General features: G+C 39.0%; 1 protein-coding gene across 1 annotated transcript; it reads left to right on the forward strand.

Moving 5' to 3' along the window:
* Window positions 1-14,262: 14,262 nt before the first annotated feature.
* On the forward strand, window positions 14,263-22,394 carry LOC104085420 (protein GAMETOPHYTE DEFECTIVE 1). The gene is made up of 6 exons (XM_009589438.4): window positions 14,263-14,814; window positions 16,824-16,901; window positions 18,535-18,615; window positions 19,972-20,126; window positions 20,203-21,452; window positions 22,160-22,394. The coding sequence occupies exons 1-6, from the start codon at window positions 14,383-14,385 to the stop codon at window positions 22,273-22,275; spliced, it is 2,112 nt and encodes a 703-aa protein (XP_009587733.1). The 5' UTR covers window positions 14,263-14,382; the 3' UTR covers window positions 22,276-22,394.
* Window positions 22,395-22,654: the final 260 nt, after the last annotated feature.

Consider the following 22,654-nt stretch of genomic DNA (forward strand, 5'->3'; position numbering starts at 1 on the left):
AAGCACCCTACCATTTACACCAACACTACATGATAACCACTCATGAACATCATAATACACTATGCATAGCCACGAAACCATAGGCAACACTAACATTGCGCTGAAATGATAGAACATCCCTCCACGAGGTGACAATAATAGCCCAATCGAATACGTAGGGAGAAACATCCTGCACCACATCTGTAGTACCATTACAACTCCTCGATGCCCAATTGATAATAAGCGCCCAATATCGTATAGGAATGAGTAGGAAGGAAATGAAGGCATAAGCTTCAATGGACTCAAATCGCACGACGAGGAATCAAGAAGGGAAGTGCTCCTAACAGCTTTGTAGCCTCTCAATGTAGCCTCTCGAAGATAAGTACAGGTGTCTTTATACCGATATGCAAGACTCGCTCATGACTCGGGAAACCCAGGTGAACCTAAAGATCTAATACCAAGTTGTCACGACCCAAAACCCATTATAGGTCGTGATAGTGCCCAACGTCGTTGTTATGCAAGCCAACGGTGCACTATCACGTCAATTGTTCATTTTATTACTTTCGAAATCATAAATTTTATTAAGAAAGAAAATTTACACCTTTAAAATCACGGGTACATACATAATTAGTAATGCATAAAAATAAAATGTGATAATAATATGCAAATCTGTAAGCATCAACTAGAATATCCTAAAACCTAGTATCACAAGTGCATGAGCATTTACTAAGGAATACAATAATAATAATACATCAATCTAGAATGTAAATAAGACATGCTAAAGTAAATAGTACGATGGAGACTCTGTGGGCTACGATACATAGCCTGGAATGCAGCTCACCATAAAGTCTCCTCAGCAGTTGCGCCTATGCGCCAAGATGACCACCAAATGAATGTAACGACCTGACCTGTCCTTTTGAGCTTTTGCACTTCGCTCGGCGGTTTGAGGGCATGAGTAGCTACGTATGGTGTATTATGACTTGTGTGAATCGTCGATTTTTATTTTTAGGTTATTCGTAATCGATTTAGAAGAATGAATTTCATCATTGAAGCTTTAAGTTTGAAGAGTTGACCAAGTTTGACTTTTACGAATTTGACCACAAAATAGAGTTTTGATGGTTCCGTTAGGTCTGAATAGTGATTTTGGACTCGGGCGTATGCCCAGATTTGTATTTGGATGTTCCTAGAAGGATTCGACACTAATCCACGAAAGTTGAAAATTTAAAGGTTTGAAAAGTTTATAAGTATAACCGAGAGTTGACTTTGTGAATTTCAGGTTCGGATTGTGGTTCCAGAAATTCGAATAGTTTCGTTATGTTATTTGGGACTTGTGTGCAAAATTTGAGTTCATTCTGCGTTGAATTGTTATGTTTCGGCGCGAGTTTTGGAAGTTGAATGTTCAAAGTTCATTTAAGTATGATTTGAGGTGCGATTCGTTGATTCGATATTGTTATGCGTGATTTGAGGCCTTGAGTAGGTCTGTGTTATATTTTAGAACTCGTTGGGTTTCGGACGAGGTTCAGATGGTTTCGAATTTGATTGGCTAAGGCTGGTTTGGCAGTTCTAGTGCAACCGCACCTGCGGTGGGTTTGGTCGCAGGTGAGCGACTGTAGAAGCGAATGTTGCATTGCATAAGCAAAACTGGACTGGTGGGAGATGGTCGTAGAAGCGAGAGATTTTGCGCAGAAGCGCGACCACAGAAGCAAAATTTTTTCGCAGGTGCGAGGGGGTCAGCTGGGCAGTGGACTCCGTAGATGTGAGGTTCCAGTCACAAGTGCGATGCCGCAGAACCGGCTAGTAGGATAGAAGGTGCGAGCAGACCTGGGTAGAAGCTATAATTGAGGTTTTGGTTGTGTTAAACTCATTTTTGGGATTTTGAAGCTCGGTTTGGGTGAATTTGGAGGGGAAATTCACCATGTGACTTAGGCTAAGCATTCTTGACTCGTGATTATATTTCATGATCCTATTTTCGTTTTTGATAATTGGATTATGAATCTTAAAGAGAAATTAGGGGTTTTAGCCTAAAGTTTCATAAAGTGAATTTTTGAGTTTTGAACATCGATTCGGAGTCGGATTTGGCTGAAACTAGTATGGTTGGACTCATAATTGAATGTGTTGTCGGATTTTATAAGTTTCATCGAGTTTCGAATTGCAAGACCAGGTGCGGTTTTGGTTGATTTTGGGCTTTTGAGTAAATGTTCGAGCTTTATCAATTGGAATTGTTTCCTTAGACTTTATTTGATGTATTTGAGTTGCCTTTGGCTAGTTTCGAGTCATTCGGAGGTCGGTACGCACGGGATGAAATTTTTGGAGCATCGTTTGGCTTGCTCGGAATTGGATTTGGCTTGTTCGAGGTAAGTAACACTTCTAAACTTGGTGTTGAGGGTATGAACCCCTGAATATACATGTTATGTGCTTAGTGTTAAGGTGACACACATGCTAGGTGACGAAGCGTGTTGGCATGCACCGCGTGAATTATGACTCGGTTGATTCTGTGATACTGTATAGTTGCTTAATCTTGTTTCTATCCCTGAAACTTCCACATGTTAGAGAAATTGAGATGTGAATCATGTTAGAAATCATGCTTAGGCAAATGCTGATATTATTGGGACCCAGTGAGGTCATTTCTATTATCGAATTATATGTTTAAATTGTAATTTCGTACTCAGCCATATACATTCATTGTATATCATATCTCAATCTCTGTTTTTATTTATTGATACATCATATTATCATTTTGGGTTAGTTTCATGACATTGTGAGCCCGAGAGACTGGGGAGATTGATGACTAAGTGAGACCGAGGGCTTGATTGTGAGGTTATTGATACTATAAAATGTGAGTTGTCCGGGTGGATCCAGATATTTATACTATGGCACGTGAGTTTTCCATGCAGCACGCGAGTTATCCGTGCGGATCCAGATATTAATATTATGGCATGTGAGTTGTCCGTGCAGCACGTGAGTTGTCCTTGCGGATTCATGCCATGATTAACTCATTATAGCGCTTGGGATGAAGGAGCCCCTCGAAAGTCTACACACCCACAGTGAGCGCAAGTGCATATTGAGTGCAAGTGCGAGTGCTGAGTGCGAGTGCCGAGTGCGAGTGTCGAGCACGAGTGCCGAGTGATTTGAAGGACTGAATGACTAGGAGAACTGAGTGGATTGATCCTCTGAGAGTATGCATATGGTTATTCACTATGTTATACTGCATTCGACATGCACACTTGACATACAAGCATAAAGATGCATGTTTCCTCATGTTGTACGGTATCACATCATTCATTACTTCTCATACACATTGACATGTAGGCATAGAGATGTACTTTTTTCTCATGCCATCTGATAATGAAACATTTACCTATTGAAAAGTTTTGGAAAGAAAATCACGATTTTACAAACTTACTCATATTTTGGTATTTTCGGTAAAAGATTTGGGTTTACACTATTATACTTGAAAAACATGCCTATTTTTCGGAACTGTGAACGAGCTGAACATTATCTCTATGAGTTATTTCCCATACCACTTTTATTATATTTTTATGAGCTATTGTTGGCTATTGGTGTTAGACTTTGACCTTTGTCCCAGCTCGTCACTACTTTCAACCTAAGGTTAGGTTTGTTACTTATTGAGTACATGGGGTCGGTTGTACTCATACTACACTTCTGCACCTTGCGTGCAGGTATTGGGTGATAATGTTGTTGTGCACGGCGGGAGCTAGATTTGAAGGTGTACTTGCATTCCGGTCATAGCTGCCTCTTGATCTTGGTAGCTTTAGAATTTTAATCTGTTCATGTATATTTCAAACAGATGATGTACTTTATTTCATACCAGATTTGTAAATTCTGAATCTTAGAAGCTCATGGTTTGTACTATTGGTCCTTGGAAAATTCTTGTATAAAAGAAGTTGTATTATCATTTCGTTTCTTTATAAATTTCATTAAGTTGGTTAGCTGTTAATTGGCTTACTTGACGGGTTGGGTTAGGTGCCATCACGACTAGTTGGATTTTAGGTCGTGACAAGTTGGTGTCAGAGCTCTAGGTTCATAGGTCCTACAAGTCATGAGCAAGTGTCTAGTAAAGTCTTGAGGATCGGTATGATGACGTCGATACCTATCTTCGAGAGGCTACATGGCATTAAGGAAAAATTTCCCATCTTTCTTTCCTTATCATGCGACATTGATTCAGATTGAAATGTAACTCTTTGAATTCCTTCCATGCATTCGTATGCGCATGTGAGCACTCGGTATCGGTTGTGCATCGACGGCTTGTGATTCTATGGATGAGGTACGAGATGTGATTTCAGTGTGTTAATGATAGGCCAGTCTAGAGGACTTGAGGCCGAGTTCTGACTGTAGCTTGGGCACGGGGATTTCGGCTGTGTGAGCATGTGCTTTTGGATTCATATGTCTGGTAATTTCCCCGTGAGTGAAATTTGTATCTCGATGAATGGTTGGATGGCTATATGATGTGTATCATGTGACTGCGGGATGAGTTCATATGGGTTAAATATGACGGGAAGAGTTTGCTTGAGATGTGACAAGGACTATTGGATGCTCGATTTCTGTGGATGTTTCATACATGCTTGAGTTATAAAGGTTTTTGAGGGATTCATTCCTGTTATTTCATTTGTGGAACGAAGTAGATTTTCATGTCTTGTTGATGAGTTCAAACTCAGGAAGATTAAATAATTGCGTAGTAGTTGTGATTGTGAAAGGGTATAGAGAGATATCAGTTTGAGGCTAAGCAGGTGGGTTATAACCTGTGGGGTAATCTATGGATGTGTGATCCTTATAATGTTGTGTGGAGGCTTTATTTTCTACCAATGGGTTATAGTCATGAGATTTGAGTTTGGATAGGTTGTAATAGTTGACCTGACCGTAACGAGGATGGATGCGAGAATTGCAGATGATTTGAGCTATTAGATGGTTTGTGTTACATGATCTTATGAAGGATTGAGTTGAATTTCGGTGCGATATTATGGCAGTAATAGAGTATGGGCATTGTGAGTTATCAAGTGTTTTGATCTATGGCTTCGATCCAAGTATGGGAGTCTACTATCGACACTTTGATTGCATGGTTATGTGTTGTGTCAGGTTCGATTTGAGGTATACTATGAATCAGTTATGACTTGTAAAGGCTGGTTATGAGGATGACTTTAGCAAAAAAATTTCTGGATACGGGTTATATTACACTTTATGGGTATATAGAATCATGGAATGATTTGAGTTGTTATTCGTGACGGATGTAGTGCGCATGGTGTAGAAATTTTCTCGGTTGCACTAGGCGGGGGTCCCTTCTTTGGGTGTTGTTGTGCTAATGGGGCACAGGTCGTTCGACCCATTTGGTCGGTGCAGTTGAGATTTGAGCAGGGTGTATGACTCTCGAGAAAGTTCTAATTGATTCAAGATTTTCATGTAGCAATTGTGAATTTTCCGAATTTGTATATGACTAGGATCTGAGATTTACATTGGATGGTGTCGAGACTCGTGGTATTTTTATATCATTATGGATTTTACATTTCGGTATCAGAAAGGTGGAGGAAACGACTTTAGATTCACATAAGCTCTCTTCAGAGTGGGTATAGGCCTTAGGGCGGTGTGGTTTTATGCTAGGATCTCGTGGGGTGAGTTTTGGTTAAGGATCATAGTATTCTTGCAAGGAAAGTGTCCATTTGAGGGTAATTCTGAAGGAACTCAGAGAAATAGGACAACTTGGTAATAGCTTGGATCAACACGATAATGAATATGATCGGTTCTTTGGGTACTTATAATGTGGTGAGCCTCTACAGGTGTTTTATGGCAATGCTCTCGGGTTTTGGTGACCTGCGTGGCTTGGTTGAGTTATAGGGATTCAGTTTTGATAGCTGGGTTATGTGCAAATAGATTTCAAAGTGTTCTCAATGATTTCTACCATTGTTCGAGGTGTATATTTCCTACTGGCATGAGGAGCATGTTGTGTATTGTGACTTTCTCCTAGATGGGATCAAATGAAAGGTTTCTGACTGATCGGGTAGGTATTTTGCTGGACTCAGAGTTGATTATGAGATTTTTGTACTTTTCATATGATGGCATGATAGATGTGGTGTGGTGTGTAGGATTGAGGTTGGCATGTGCAAGGTCACGATCAGTTCTGAAGGGAAGATCGTAAATTCTTAGACGGCATAGATGGTTTCCGATATTTAGATGGATGCTATAATTACTTGGTAATTCCTGAGAAGGGTGGGCATTTCAGAAGGCGCACTGTGTGTTGACTTACGGATGCTTCATTGGTATTGTTATACTCGCCTGGTTGATTGACTGCTGATATTCAGATTTTTCTATGTGGCACGGAAGAATTTTAGAAATAATTCTCGTGTGATGATCGTGTATGATAGAGGTGTTAGACATTCGGGCGATGGAGTTGGGATCGGATATGGTGATTCATATGTTTTATGGAATTGGAGACCAGGAATTCTCAGAAATAGATTGTTTCGTGGTTGTGAAATGTGAAGATGTGGTCAAAGCTAGCCAGATGATAGTATGTGTTATGGTTCAGTCATTGTGGACTTTCATAGGGTTATGTATCTATTTGTGGGTGACCAGAGTTGATTGGGACATATTGGTAGGCCCAACGAGGATGTGTATTCTACACTATGTCAGATTGGTCGACTCTGTAATGCTATTATTGGGGGATGTGCCATTCGGATAGATTGAGCTTATTCGTGTTCTAATATGATCTATGTGTTACTCCTTTATGCTACGAGGGGTTTTGATTCATTGGTTATAAGCACACATGGTGCGGTTCTATTTGGGTCTTGTAGCGAGATTTGAGCGAGATGGCTATTGGGGTGTCGAATGGTTGATTGCGCCTTAGTTATGTTCTCTCCGTACTGTGGTATATTGTGATATTTGCTTCTCCGTGGTTATGGGCATACACTTCGTATATTTGATGTCGAATTATGTGTAGTTGTTGATTTTGAGCATGGTGGCTTGAGGTATTTCATATGGACCCGTGTTTGGATGGGGTCATGCATTGCAGCTGGGTTATATCGGGATATGATCCTTTGTGTTAGATACGTGTGTCTTGGTTCTACCATGTATGATGGGTCCATAGCATTGTGGTTGTGGTGGCACTTGTTGGGTTTGCGGGACGGTTCTCTCAATTGAGTCATTTTCCATTTTGGGTACATTTGAGTTGTTGCTTATTGGTGCACGGATTGCACAGGTCGTGATTCTAGGTACTAATGGTGTGGAATATCAATAGGGATAGTTGGGCTTGATAAAGTAAGGTCATTGGACCTAGAATGGGTGCCATCGGATTTGTCCGCGGTATATATTTTGAAGGATAATGTCGCTGATCGGCTGAGAAATTGGCTATAGTTCTTGTCGAAGGAGAAGGAGCTCCATGACTTGTTGATTTGGTAAGTGGTTATGAGTTTCTGCATGTTTCTTTCATCATTGGCAGTGTACGAAGGTTTTAGAATGAGGTTTTGTTAGATATGAGGTTTATTACCGGTACCGGGTTTGTTTTTAGCAGTTATTATGATTAGAAGTTATTGCTACAAGTACGCGAGTTATGCGGTATATCATGTGGTTACATCTTGGGTTATGGTTATGGCTTGATACAGGTTGTTTAGACTTATATAGTGTGTAGATGCGAGATTCAGATCTTATAGGAAATTTTGGATGTTGGAAATTGGATTATGTGGTTTACGGGCTAAGGTTGAAGTAATGATCTTCAGTTATGTTGCGTTGTCAGGCCTATATGGAATTGAGTTATGTGGGATCACCCCCGGGTATGCGCGTGGTAAGGTTACACGGTAATTTGATGGCTTTGGAACGACTCTTGGCACATTCGGGGACGAACGTATGTTTAAGTGAGGGAGAATGTAACGACCCGACCGGTCGTTTTGAGCTTTTGCACTTCTCTCGGTAGTTTGAGGGCATGAGTTGCTCCGTATGGTATATTATGACATGTGTGAATCATCGATTTTGGTTTTCAGGTTATTCGAAATCAATTTGGGAGAATGAATTTCATCGTTGAAGCTTAAAGTTGGAAGAGTTGATCAAGTTTGGCTTTTGTGAATTTGACCCCGAAACGGAGTTTTGATGGTTCCATTAGGTCCGAATGGTGATTTTGGACTTGGGCGTATGCCTGGATTTGCATTTAGATGTTCCTAGAAGGATTCAGCACTAATTGGCGAAAGTTGGAAATTTGAAGGTTTGGAAAGTTTATAAGTTTGACCGAGAGTTGACTTTGTGGGTATCGGGTTTGTATTATGGTTCCAGTAATTAGAATAGCTTCGTTATGTTATTTGGGACTTGTGTGCAAAATTTGAGTTCATTCCGAGTTGAATTGTTATGTTTCGGCGCAAGTTTTGGAAGTTGAAAGTTCAAAGTTCATTTAAGTTTGATTTGAGGTGCGATTCATCGTTTCGATGTTTTTATGTGTGATTTGAGGCCTCGAGTAGGTCCGTGTTATGTTTCGAAACTCGTTGGTATACTCTGACGGGGTCCCGAGGGGCTCGAATGGGTTTGGACGAGGTTCAGATTGTTTCAAATTTTATTGGCTAAGGCTGGTTTGGCAGTTCTGGTGCGACCGCACATGCGATGGGTTTGGGCGCAGGTGCGCGACCACAGAAGCGAATTTTGCATCGCAGAAGCGAAATTGGACTAGTGGGAGATGGTTGCAGAAGCGCGACCGGAGAAGCGGAATTTTTCCGCAGGTGCGAGGGGGTCAGCTGTGCAGTGGTCTCCGCAGATGCGAGCTTCCAGTCGCAAATGCGACGCCGCAGAAGCGGCTAGTGGAATCGCAGGTGCGAGAAGACCTGGGCAGAAGCTATAATTGAGGTTTTGGTCGTTTTATTCTCATTTTTGGAATTTTGAAGCTCGGTTTGGGCGAGTTTGAAGAGGAAACTCACCATGTGACTTACGGTAAGCACTCTTGACTCACTTGTAATTATATTTCATGATCCCATTTTTGTTTTTGATAATTAGATTATGAAATTTAAAGAGAAATTGGGGGTTTTAGCCTAATGTTTCATAGAGTGAATTTTTGAGTTTTGAACGTCGATTCGGAGTCGGATTTGGGTAAAAGTAGTATGGTTGGACTCGTAATTGAATGGGTTATTGGATTTTATAAGTTATGTTGAGTTCCGATATGCGGGTCCAAGGTTTGGTTTTTGGTTGATTTTGGGCTTTTGAGTAAAGATTCAAACTTTATCCATTGGAATTGTTTCCTTAGACTTTATTTGTTTCCACTAGTAGGATTACTACTGGGTTGATGTTGTTGAGTTGCTTTTGGCTAGTATCGAGCCGTTCAGAGGTCGGTACGCGCTGAATAGCATTTTTGGAGCATCATTTGGCTTGCTCGGAATTGGATTTGGCTTGTTCGAGGTAAGTAACACTTCTAAACTTGGTGCTGAGGGTATGAACCCCTGAATATATAGGTTATGTGCTTAGTGTTAAGGTGACACACATGCTAGGTGACGGGCGTGTGGGCGTCACCGCATGAATTATGACTCGGTTGATTCTGTGATACTGTGTAGTTACTTAATCTTGTTTCTATCCATAAAACTTCCACGTGTTAGAGAAATTGAGGTGTGAATCATGTTAGAAATCATGCTTAGGCAAATACTGGTATTATTGGGACCCACTGAGGTCATTTCTGATGTCGAATTATATGTTTAAATTGTAATTCCGTACTCAGTCATATACATTCATTGCATATCATATCTCAGTCTTTATTGTTATTTAGTGATACATCATATCATCATTTTGGGTTAGCTTCATGACATTGTGAGCCCGAGAGACTAGAGAGATTGATGCTAGAGTAGGGTCGAGGGCCTGATTGTGAGGTTATTGATACTATAGCATGCGAGTTGTCCGTGCAGATCTAGATATTGATATTATGGCATGTGAGTTATCCGTGCAATATGTGAGTTATCCATGCGGATCCAGTTATTGATACTACTGCATATGAGTTGTCCGTGCATCACGTGAGTTGTCTGTGCGGATTCATTCCATCATTGGCTTATTATAGCGCTAGCGCTGAAGGAGCCCATCTGGAGTCTGCACACCCACAGTGAGCGCATGTACCTATTGAGTGCGAGTGTCGAGTGATTGGGAGGACATAGTGACTGAGAGGACTGAGTGACTGGGAGAACTAAGTGGATTGATACTCTGAGAGAATGCATATGGTTATTCACTATGTTGTACTGCATTCGACATGCACACTTGACATGTAGGCATAGATATGTACTTTTCCGCATGCCATCTGATAATGAAACATTTACCTGTTGAAAAGTTTTGGAAAGAAAATCACTATTTTTACAAACTTACTCATATTTTGGTGCTTTCGGTAAAAGATTTGGGTTTTCACTGTTATACTTAAAAAGCATGCCTATTTTTTGGAGTTGTGAACGAGCTGAACATTATCTCTCTGAGTTATTTCCTGTACCACTTTTATTATATTGTTATGAGCTGTTGTTGGCTATTGGTGTTGGACTTTGACCTTTGTCCCAGTTCGTCACTACTTTCAACCTATGGTTATGTTTGTTACTTATTGAGTACATGGGTTCGGTTGTACTCATACTACACTTCTGTACCTTACATGCAGATGTTGGATGCTAATGTTGATGTGCACGGTGGGAGCTGGATTTGAAGGTGTACCTGCATTCCGATCATAACTGCCTCTTGAACTTTGTAGCTTTAGAATTTTAATATATTCATGTATATTTCAAACAGATGATGTACTTTATTTTATACCAGCTTTGTAAATTCTAAATCTTAGAAGTTCATGGTTTGTACTACCAGTCCTTGGGAAATTCTTGTATAAAACCAGTTGTATTATCATTTCTTTTCTTTATAAATCTCATTAAGTTGGTTAGTTGTTAATTGTCTTACCTGACGGGTTGAGTTAGGTGCCATTACGACTAGTTGGATTTTGGGTCGTGACAATGAACCTCTCAGATCCTGCATATTTTGTGCAGAAGTGTAGCGTAAGTACGTAAATCAACACGTGCCCAGTAAGTATCTAGCCTAACCCTGGAGAAGTAGTGACAAGGGGTCGACATCAACACTTACTAATGATCCAATAAATCAGTTAATAATTCATAAACAGATATGAAGCACAACAGTAGTAGTGAGGTAAAAACTGTGACTAACATAATCTTTCAAAATTTCTTTTAACGATATAAATTTCTCAGTCTCATATCCTATCTCAACAACTCGAAAAATATCAAGTGCCAATATCAAACGGATAAGGAATACCATATAAAAAATCAAGGCATCAGTGGAATGAAAATTTCATGAATATTCAGACTACTTATGCCGAGGGCGTACGAGATGATCTAGAGTGGTGTGTACGCTGCCGAGGGTCGACCGACGTGAACCAGAGATACATCTCAATATATTGCCGAGGCGTTCGGCCTGCTCCACAAGAAAAGAAGAAACTTATCGAATTACGAGACACGTGCTTACAATACATGTATAGGAGCATCAAGTGAGTTCAACCTTTTCCGTTTCTCAAATAATTTGCCAACAACTCAAGGTGATAAAGCTCGGTTTAATATATATATATATATGTATGTATTTCTAAATCGATTTCAATTATAAATTTAATTAATTAAGCTAGCAAATGGAGTTCAGATAATTTAAATATTACATGATAGAATCCTGAGTCTACCCGAATATAAACATGCTTTAGCTACGTACGGACTCTCGTCACCTCGTGTGTACGTAGCGCCCACAACTAGTAGCACATAATAATCACATTACCTAGGGGTAGTTTCCCCATCACAAGGTTAGACAAGAGACTTACCTCGCTCCGAAGTTCCATAACCGGCTCCAACGCCTCACTAACACCTCAAATCGATGCCCATCAATCCGAAACTAGGCAAACAACATGCAAACCAATAAAAATATACTCTAACACTCAAAACTAATCAATTTATAACAATTTCCAACTCCGCTCGAAAAGTCAACAAAGTTAACCCTCGAGCTCACGTGCCCGAATTTCGAAAATATTTGGAAATAAACATTACCCATAGTACCCTGAACCCAAATATATCATTTATTCTTAATTCCGTGACCAATTGCATGGTAAGAATCCAAAAATGCTAATTCTAGGTCTTCAACCAAAAATCCCACAGTTTTCACTTAAATTCTTGAATTTACAAGCCTAAATTCGTATATTTAACCCACAACATGTAGAAATCACTTACCTCATGATTGATGATGAAAGTGGCACTCCAAAATCACTCCAAAATTGGCTTCCATGGAATAAAATGAGATGAAAATGAGCCAAATCCCGCTTTAAAACAATTCTGCCCAGGCCCGTCCTTCATCGCGTTCGCATGCCCACGATCGCGTTTGCGAAGGCCTAACACTCCACAACATCGTGTTCGCCTACAAGACCATGCGTTCGCGATGGCCAACTTTCCCCCAGCCTGGAAATCCTCCTTTGCGTTCGCGGTTGTCCTTCTGCGTTCGCGAAGGGGACACTACAAGCCCAACAACTCACCGCGTTCGCATCTACCTTGTCGTGTTTGCGTAGGATAAAGTCCCCCTGACCCCCAGCTCTCCTTCGCGTCTGCGACTCTTACTTCACGTTCGTGAAGCACAAAAAAGTAGCCACCAATTTTCCTTCTTTGCGAACGTGTGAATCCCTTCGCGTTCGCGAAGAACAAAATCATAACCAGCAATAGCATCAGCAAAACAGGGAGAAATGACCCGAAACCATCCCGAAACATACCCAAAGCCTCCGGGACCCCATCCAACCACACCAACAAGTCCCAAAACATAACATGAAGCTGCTCGAGGCCTCAAATCACACCAAACAATATCAAAGCTATGAATCGATGATCTAAACTTTTCTTTGAACTTTCAAACATTCAAACTTTGACGAACGCGTCTGAATCATACTTAAACATTCTGGAATGAAGCCAAACTTTACGTACAAGTCACAAATCACGATACGAACCTATTTCAAGGCTTGAAACCCCAAACGGGCATCGATAACACCAAAGTCCACTTCAAACCAAACTTAAAGAACTTGAAAAACACCAATGCACCAGCTTTCAACATTAAGCGCCGAAACGCTTCCGGATCATCTGAAACCTGATCCGAACATATTCCCAAGTCCAAAATCATCATACGAATCTATTGGAACCTTCAAATCTCGATTCTGAGGTCGTTTACTATAAGGTCAACCCTTGGCCAGCTCTCCCAACTTAAAGTTTCCGAATTGAGAATTTTCTTTTCAATCAACTCTGAACTTCCCAAAATTCAATTCCGACCACACGTACAAGTCATAAAATATGAAGTGAAGCTACTCACCGCCTCAAACCGCCAAACAACGCGTTAGAGCTCAAAATGACCGGTCGGTTCGTTACAAGAACAAGACAGAAAAATTCTAAGGAGTCTACCTACGACATGGCAACCTAAAGTCATTTCCTTAGAATGTCAAGATATTTACAAAATCTCTTATGATGAACCGCGTGAAGATTTTATAACTTTTAAAAAGACTCATATAAATATACATGTACAAAAAGAGAAGAAGAAGAGTGTGACATTCAAAGCCACTATAGTTGAATCTGAAGAAGAAGAAGAAGAAGAAGAAGAAGAAGAAGAAGAAGAAGAAGAAGAAGAAGAAGAAGAAGTATGTGAACAAGATGAAAACATAGCTATCAAGGGTGGTATCAAATATGAGGCAGTAGCCTAAAGGTTGATTTGGGTATCCAAACCCACTCCATAATACAACTTTTATCCCTACATGCTCTGTCAGAAACCCGGGGTTATCCCTACATGCTCTGTCATAATACAACTTTTATCTTCTGTTTTTCTTGCGGTGTTCCTACAAAATTAACCCGATTTTTGTAGGGAAATGAGTCAACTAATATCATAGTTGGTCAACTAATTTTTTAAATTTTGGCACAATTTTCCCTCCCCTCGTGTGTTTTACTTTGTGAGTTGAATAAGAGTTTTCAATGAAAAACACCTTTCAAGCTATTATTATTTTATGATTCTTTTTTAAAAAACGTTGTGCAAAACTTAAACAAACAATCATTTTGAAAATATTTTTATTAGAAACTCCAGAAAGATTTTCACAAAAAAAATTGCATAACCAATAAAGCGGCTACTTCTCCAAAACATTTGGAAAAGTAACTACATTTTGTATACATGTCCAAATAGTGGCTAGCCCATGAAAATAACACATTATTCTTGCAAAACCAACTAAACACATGGAGAGACAAATTCTAAGGAATGATATCATGAAAGGCCATACGATTCTGCTCAAGGCCCACATTAAGAATATCGATATCGCAAAACCCCTTAAACCCGCCATCACCTCTTTCCCCTAACATCTCCACCAAATTCTCTTCTCCAAAACACACACACACACACACACACAAAAATCCAATAATGGGTTTCTTCGACCTCAACATACCATATTACGAATCCGATCGAAACATCACAAACAAAACCGCCCTAAAAGCCACACGCCTCAAGCTCACCATCAAAGCAATGGAACTCGGCTACACAGGAATCGCCTACAACCGTACGATCAAAGGCGTAATGTCCGAATCAGACCGTTGTTCTATCCCCTTATTCCCTGTTTCTTCTATTCTCAAACTTGCTCCTTCACTTGCCTCCTCCGTTGAGTTCCGTAGAAAACTCTTAAACGTCCCCGTTTCCTCCCCGTTCCGTCAGTACACGCGCTTAACTGTTATGGTTGATAGCTCGGCTCAGGCTTCGGCTCTCAATTCGGGGAATCCTATTTTGAAAAGCTATGACGTTGTTGCGGTTAGACCCCTCAATCAGCTTGCATTTGAACAGGCTTGCCAGGTTTCCGAGGTTTGTTGATTAATTTGAATTTTCTGTTTTCCTGCTGTGAGATGAAGCATTGAATAATTATTGGATGTTAGTTTATTTAAGTATGAGCTAGACGCGGATCCACCATTTTAAATAAGTGTATTATCACTTTTAGCCCGCTCCAGAAATTTTTTAAAGATAATAGCCGAAAAAGTGTATAAAATTTATATTATTTTTGTATATAACATACAAAATGTATATATATACAAAAAAATATACAAATTTTATACATTTTTTCGGCTTATTTTTTTAGAGCGACTATATAGTGGGTGCGGTGTACCCACCCAGGGGCGTATTTATGTGTTGGAACATGGGGCACGTGAACTCATGGTCCTCTCTCTTATACCATGTAATAATGTTATATTTTTTAAAAATTGCTTAAATACACATGTGCATCCAAACTCAAAGAGTCTTATGGTTCAATGATTATTGGATGTACCTTTGCAATTCAATTCTCAGTTTGTAGGCATGTTTAGTGTCCCCTCTTGTGTTTTAATTAAGTTTTCTTTATTTGGTTTATTCATTCAAAATTTCCAAATCTAACACATTGAAATCGTTGATCTCCCTTTGTCATCGCAAAATTTATATTATTAAAACTAATAGCAGTAGATGATATAACATAGTTCAATGACTTCGGTATTTTTGAAGTGGAGGAATATATGTTAAAAATCTCTAAAATTGTAAGAAAAAATTTAACTTTAACCTATAATTTCTAGATAGTAATGGACTTGTGGTAAGACCCTAAAAAAGGTTGAACCCATCAAATATAAATCCTAGATTTCCTCTTTGTAATAGTGTACCAATCTTCTTGGAATCCTGGATCCGCCTCTGACCAATGTGGTCATTTAGTGTCGGTGCCATAAATTCTGATTGGAAAAAATGCAAAAAATGCTATACCTGGAAGCTTGCTTCTGTTAAGGGGATTCAACAACATATATGTATTTTTAACCTATTTGCACAAAATAATTTTCGAATTCCTTACCTTTAGCTCTACCATTGTGCTCACTATTTCCTTTTTAGCTGTGGTCGTAACTTAGCATACCTATGTACTTTTAATTAAAATAATTTGAAGTTGTGTGCCCCCTTAGTTTTGACTAGGCGTGGAGTTAAAGATATGCATTTTGAGGAATATATTATATTAGTGGTAGTGAGACAAAATAGTAAAGTAACGGTTGAATAGTTAGTTTGATAGAGAAAACATGACATTGAGTTTTAAAGTTTGAATAGTTTAATCAATTTTGAATAGTTGAATGAATTTAAATAATTGGAAATTATTGAAGTTGGATAGAAATTGAATGATCGTACATTTTGGAAGATCTCAAAATAGAAAGAGGGTCTTAAAAGTTCGAAATAGTGTGTGTGTGTGTGTGTTTGCGTGTGTATTAAGAACCAAAGGCGTCGCCCACGTTGTAGATTGGAAAAAAGGGGCATAAATGCATTGCACACTGCACATTTGAGCTGCTTCCCAGGCTTCAGAGGTTTGTTGAATAATAGTGATACTACTCTTTTCTGCTGAGATTGAAGATTCATGGAGTATTTGGTAGTTCAATAAAGTACGAGTTAGAGACAGTTCCAATATTTTGAACCAGTGGTAGCATGCTTTCACTACTAGTGTGTGCTTATTGGTGTGGAATAGCATTAGTATATGCCTCTGAGAAGTTTTGAACTATGCATGTAAAGTTTGAGTAAAAAAACTTGTAAATCAGTCACTGGTACACCATGCACGATAAAAGGGCAATACAGGTGAATACTTATGACTATAGGTTAGAACTGTATGATGCATTATACACCATGCACTAGCAGCCATACATTGTCTGTAATTGATGGAGCATTTTTTATTCGACAAATAATAAATGTGTTGGTTGGGACTAGTCAAAAGTTTTGTTGCTATTATCTGCCTATATTTCCTTGGAGACTTTAGATGTTGGCATTCTCGTGTGTATGCATATCTCTTACATCATTTTTTTGCTTACCTCCTTTTCAACTTTTAGGTGGACATAATTGCTATTGATTTCTCAGAGAAGTTGCCATTTAGATTGAAGCAATCTATGGTTAAAGCTGCAATTCAGGTGTGCCCTTTATGAATGTATTATGTTATTCATGAGACTATTCTTAATGCATGTGCACTTCATGAAATATTGGTATGATAAACTATTGATAAATTGAAAGGGGAAGTTCGAGTGAGTCTAAGGCTATGGAGTTATGATGGGTCATTTCGCCAAGGCTCTTTGGGAAAGACTGTTCAATAACATATTTTTGAACCCTAGGAATTCTGATTAAACTGAAGCAGTCACTTTAATATAATGGACAATGGTAGTTCTGACTACTACTTTTTATTCATTTTGAATAATGGTTGGAGAAGACTTGGCATGTGCGAGTAAAAGTTGGGTTCTCAATATATTATGATTTCGTTTTTCAGTGTTAGTAAGTGTGTTCTCCTAAAAAGAAGAGGAGCCTTGGAGAGACGGTAAAGTTGTCTTCACGTGACTTATAGATCACAGGTTGGATCCACGGAGTCAGCCACTGACGCTTGCGTTAGGGGAGACAACCTACATCACACCCCCTTGTGGTGCGGCCCTTCTCTGGATGATTCGTTTCACCGAGTAGGCCATGACAAACTTTTATTAGAGAAAAAGTGATTTGCTCCCTTGATTTTATACCTATCAAAGAAAAAAAAAAGAAAGCCTTTCCCTTAATTTTATTCTGGTGACCCGTGATTCTGCTTTTGGTTTATTTTGCTTTCTCCTTGGCGGACAAAACGTTGCGTAACCTGACCCTATAAAATCCAATCATATGAGCACAGGTTATTCCAGAGCACAGTTTGCAAATATATGAAACAATTATACTATGACGAGGACCTGCTGGCAGCATGGCATTTTGTCCACAACCCCAATACAAAATTTTCAATGCTAGAAGCTGAACATGACATGATAAAGATTTATGTTTCTATGGAGGTTATACACAAGGGATGTAGAATAGATGGTTATCCAAAATATAGTGATCAGCATTGGGAACTTCCCATGCACATATCATCCAAACTATGCCCCTCTATACAAATATTTGGGTACATGCTCCTTTTGTCAGTATGTGAGTTTTGTTGGCATGCTATTTCCTCTTTTGGGTCAGTATATATGGATGAGGTAAACCAATGGCCTGAAGGTGCTTATAATTCTTTCTTAAGATAGCAGGCGAATTTGTTGATGATTAAGTCTTGCGACAAGGTTGAGAACAGACGTCCATGGAAGCAATTGAATCTCCATACTTAACATTATGTAAATCATGTTCATATGTTTATTTTGCTAAAGGGACAAGAAAGGAGCTATATGCTGATGAATTAACATTATTGCCAGTGAAATTCCTTGGGAAGGGATCTCTATGTTCATTTGGCTGTGCAATTTGATTCCTTACAGATACATTGGTTTCACTTCTGTCCAGGGCTTTTGATATGCTTAAATCTTAATCACCAAGATGGGTGAATGAAAACTAATACGTTGGAGAAATAATATTCATTGCTTCATCAAAAAAGAAAAAAGAATCAAAATAGTGGAGGAACTTCTTAACTTCAAGGAAAAAAATGAGTTGCATCCAGGGATAGTTGCTCGTGGAGTGGTGAATGCTTGAATTTAGCTGAACCACAATTTAATTTGAGCTCTTTATGGTGTTTCAGGATGATTGACAAATTTGTTGTTTTTTTAACTGCAGCGTGGAGTGTATTTTGAGATTACTTACTCCAGTCTTATTTTGGATTCCCAAATGAGGAGGCAAATGATATCTAATGCTAAGGTTAGTCCAAGAAATTCTGGTTTAATTCTTTTCTATTTGGTTTTTATAGGTGGTAGAGTATGGGTTTAAGAGAAGACATGGAATCCTCTTGACAATAACTAAAACAGTCGAGAACTTTTCAACCTATAACTATGGTTACTATGTGTTTGTGGGTCAATAGGGACTAGGGAGTGAATTATAGAACAGTTAGGAGAATCAATCATTGGTTCATGTTGAACTGATAAGAACGAATGCATGTTATTATCTAATAAGCTTAAGACTACTCAAGCTCTAGTTCGACTACATTTTCCTTTCTTTTTCCTTTTACCACAACAGCAACAAGTAAGCCCCTTCCCAGGCTAGTTGGGTCAGCTATATGAATCCTCACTATCCATTTCGCTCCACTTAGACTTGTCTTTATTTGTTTTTTTTTAAAAGATAAATTAGCTCATAGGTTCTTTTACACAGATTCCATATGCCAAATTTAAAGTGGCTTCTGAACATTTCCTGAGTTTTGATGGGTTGCATCATTGCTTCTATTTCATCCTGTTTGTTGAGTAGTTGACTCAAATTTATATTTTCCAACTTACCACATATGTAAATATACCTTTATTAGCTAGAAACTCCGCTTGATAAAAATTGGAAGTCTTGTACCTTGAAATATAAATCCCTTTGATGAGGTAAGCTCGATCTTTTGGAGAAAACGATTCATAAGCCTTCAACAGGATAAGAAACTTGAGAGGATCGACGAAGCTGAGAGCGGGATCCAGAATTGGCGGCGTTGCCTTTTCTGGAAGTCTTTGTCTGAATTTGGTTGGATCTAAAGGCAGTTGGCATGCATCTTAGACTTTTACGAGGCTATGTTTCTTAGAATTTTAGATGCTATACTCACAATACACACTGACTTCATCCTATCTTGCTCATGGATTTGAAAATAACACCAGCGCAAAATGATTCTGCTAACCTGGCTAGGGTCCAAAAATTGGAAAATTTAGGGAGCACATTGCATATTTACAAGTTAAGCATATAGCAAAGACATTGATTGTCAGTAAACCATAGAAGGAAGCAAAATGTAGGCAAATACTGTTAAATGAAACCAGACATCTTATAGCAGATCGTAAACCTCAAGATTCAGTAGCAAGGTAGAAGTTTTTGCTTTCATGTTATGAAACACGCACCGCGAAGCATCTTAGCAGACACCAGTGCTCCTCCAGGCACTCTTTCTAGGGTAAGGTGAAACTAGTCAGACATTCTGGAAAGGTTTTTCCAGATATTAAAAAAGAATATATTCATTCTAATTTAGGAGTTACGATTTTGTATTTTTTTTTCTGACGCCGGTGTGTTGAATCTACTCTGATCTAATTGCTAAATCTCCAGCTGCTGGTGGATTGGACTCGAGGAAAGAATCTTCTTTTCTCAAGTGCTGCTCCTTCTGTAACGGAACTTAGGGGGCCGCATGATGTAGCAAATTTGGCATCTTTGCTCGGGCTCCAACTGGAACGTGCTAAAGCAGCGCTTTCCAAAAATTGTAGGTAACTTACAGAAACTTCATTATTTATTATTCACACTCTTGCTCGACGAATGTTGAAGTTTTCTATTCCCTGGCAGAACTGTTTTAACTAATGCATTAAGAAAAAAGTGTTATCACAAGGAGGCAATTAAGGTTGAACTAATAACTTCGGGTGCCAAGAAACCTGAATTTGATGATTGGCTCATTTGGGATCCTATCTCTAGTGGTGAGGGCGATTTGCTGTTAGACGACATCAAGAAATCTTTCTCAGTCTCGAGCAATGTATCAAAAAATGTGAAACGCATTGATTTTAGTTCTGTTGTGAATAACCTGCCTTCACATGGACTCCAAATTAAAGATTTAATATCTACGACAGAGCTGGGGCAGGAGCCTCTGGATACTATTGCAGAATTGGCTGGTGTTAAGGAGGATGAGATGGCTCTTCCGACTTCTGGGATATCAGAACGACCAGGTGGTGTCAATTTTCCACCTGAAGAAGGTTCACCTGTAGGAGATGATCTGCAGAAAATCCATCAGGCCTCTGGCTCTGAAGAAGTTAAGGTGCCATGTTTGTTCATTGCTCCTCTAAATGATGCTGATAATTTGGAAAAAGAAAAGGAAAGTGATAGAATTGCCGAGGATATGAAATGTACGGAGAAGTTAGACATAAAAGATACATCTGGGACCAAAATTCATGATTTGCAAACAGGAACTTCTACAGCTAGTTGTGATGGATACATTTTTTTGCCAGATAGTGCGACAATTCGTGCCTGCAGAAAAGATATTGAAGTCAAGGAAAATAGTATGATTGAAAATGACGAAATGAAAATTACAAATAACTATACCTCTTCTGAGAACAAAGTGCATGATTTGCAACCTGGAACTTGTTCTGCTAGTGGTGAAGGGTATGCTGTTTTACCGGAGAGTGCAGCAAACTACACTTGCAGAAGAGATAATGAAGTCACCCTCTCTGTTGATTCTTCCTTAGCAGATATTTTCACCGTCTCAAAGGATGGAACTTCCACTGGTTCATCTGGTCAACAGCTTGGGACCTTCAACAGCTTCCACACAGATTTCTGTGATCAAAATGGTGCATTTGGTGGTGTCTCGCTTGAGGCACAACTTAATAATAAATCAACAGAGAAAGAGCAATCTAGGGAGATTAGATATCATTCTGCTACCTTAGCTGATGGATCGTACAGCTATGAGCTTAGTAATTCAATGGAAGTTGATAATGAGAATTTGGTTGTTGACAATCTGCCAGTCAAAGATGTTTCAGAGGGAGAGCTGAAGCACACCGACAATAACATTGGACTAAGTTATCAGATCATGGGTGGATCTCTATCAGGTATATATAAATTATTTTATGAGTACCAAATAATTGTATTGAAATTCAATACTCTTTCCAGTTTGTTTGTCCGACTTTGGTTCCTAAGGGTTAAATTGACCTGTTTTTCATTTGTTTTCAACACAGATTAACTATTTGTCAAACAAATTTTAGATTTTAATTGAGAAATGATGATCAATTAAGTAGTTTTTATTTTAGTCCTGTTAAACACTAACCTAGTGAAAATGAAATGGGAGAAAGATTTGAAGTGGTTGAAATGTATTAACTATCATCTTCTGTCTAAGAGATCTGTTGACTGATATAGCCTTCAGATGCACCGTCATTATCTCCTTTACCCTCTATCTTCCTGATCTCAGTTACAAAAGTATTGTTCTTCCTAGCATCATTATATGTTGAGTCAGCAATATCTGTCATTCGATCAACCCAAGCATGCTGGTGCTTACTGGTCATTATTAGCATTTGATTCCTTGCCGTGGTCCTAAGTTGATTCTCGATTGATGTTTGGAGAGGGATGGTCCGGGGCTTTCAAAATCGATGGCTCTGTATAGTCTCTTTTCCTTCAAGTACTTGGTTACCACTTTTTTTTGTTTGAATTCTATAAGCAATAATTATCTTTTTCTGGTCTGTGCTTCCGATAAAATATCTTTTGAGCATCTTCTACTTCAGGTGAAAATCATATGGTTAACACTTCCATCAATCTATTGCAGGGAATATGAAACGTAGGACATCTTATCGACCTTCTTTGTTTCCTTTCAAACGCTTGCTGAGTCATAGGGCTTCCAAGTGGAAGGCTCAGAAGTTGAATCAGTTTACGACTTTGTGAGGTTTGTCTGATTGTTTATTTATGTCAATTGACAAGTGTAAGATTATTGATGATGCAATTACATGTGATCAGTTTGATTAAGTTTATATTAGGCAGTTGAAGAAGAAAGCATTTTCCTACTGTCTCGTGTCTTTTCATATTGTTGCTATCCCTATTCCCTCTCAATTGCTTCTTAGATGAGGCCGAGCCCTCTAGCAGTAGCTTCCAATACTTACGTTTGACATTTGACCTTGTCAATCGTCTTTATTTCTGTGTTATCTATTCTGTTTTCCCCTTCTTTTTCCTTTTTCCTATCTTGGTTGTTTATGGTTTTAGAGGATGTAACTTTTTAGAGGGAATTTTTTTTGACAAGTGCAAAAGTTATAGGTGTTTGGTTTTG

Source organism: Nicotiana tomentosiformis, chromosome 2 (genome assembly GCF_000390325.3).
Source record: "Nicotiana tomentosiformis chromosome 2, ASM39032v3, whole genome shotgun sequence".
NCBI classification, from domain to species: Eukaryota; Viridiplantae; Streptophyta; class Magnoliopsida; order Solanales; family Solanaceae; genus Nicotiana; species Nicotiana tomentosiformis.

Bases quoted from the DNA above. Each gene is read 5' to 3' on its own strand.
- LOC104085420 (XM_009589438.4), top strand. From the start codon at position 14,383: ATGGGTTTCTTCGACCTCAACATACCATATTACGAATCCGATCGAAAC. The intron at 16,902-18,534 runs GTGTGCCCTTTA...TTTTAACTGCAG, and splicing joins TGGTTAAAGCTGCAATTCAG to CGTGGAGTGTATTTTGAGAT. The intron at 20,127-20,202 runs GTAACTTACAGA...ATTCCCTGGCAG, and splicing joins GCGCTTTCCAAAAATTGTAG to AACTGTTTTAACTAATGCAT.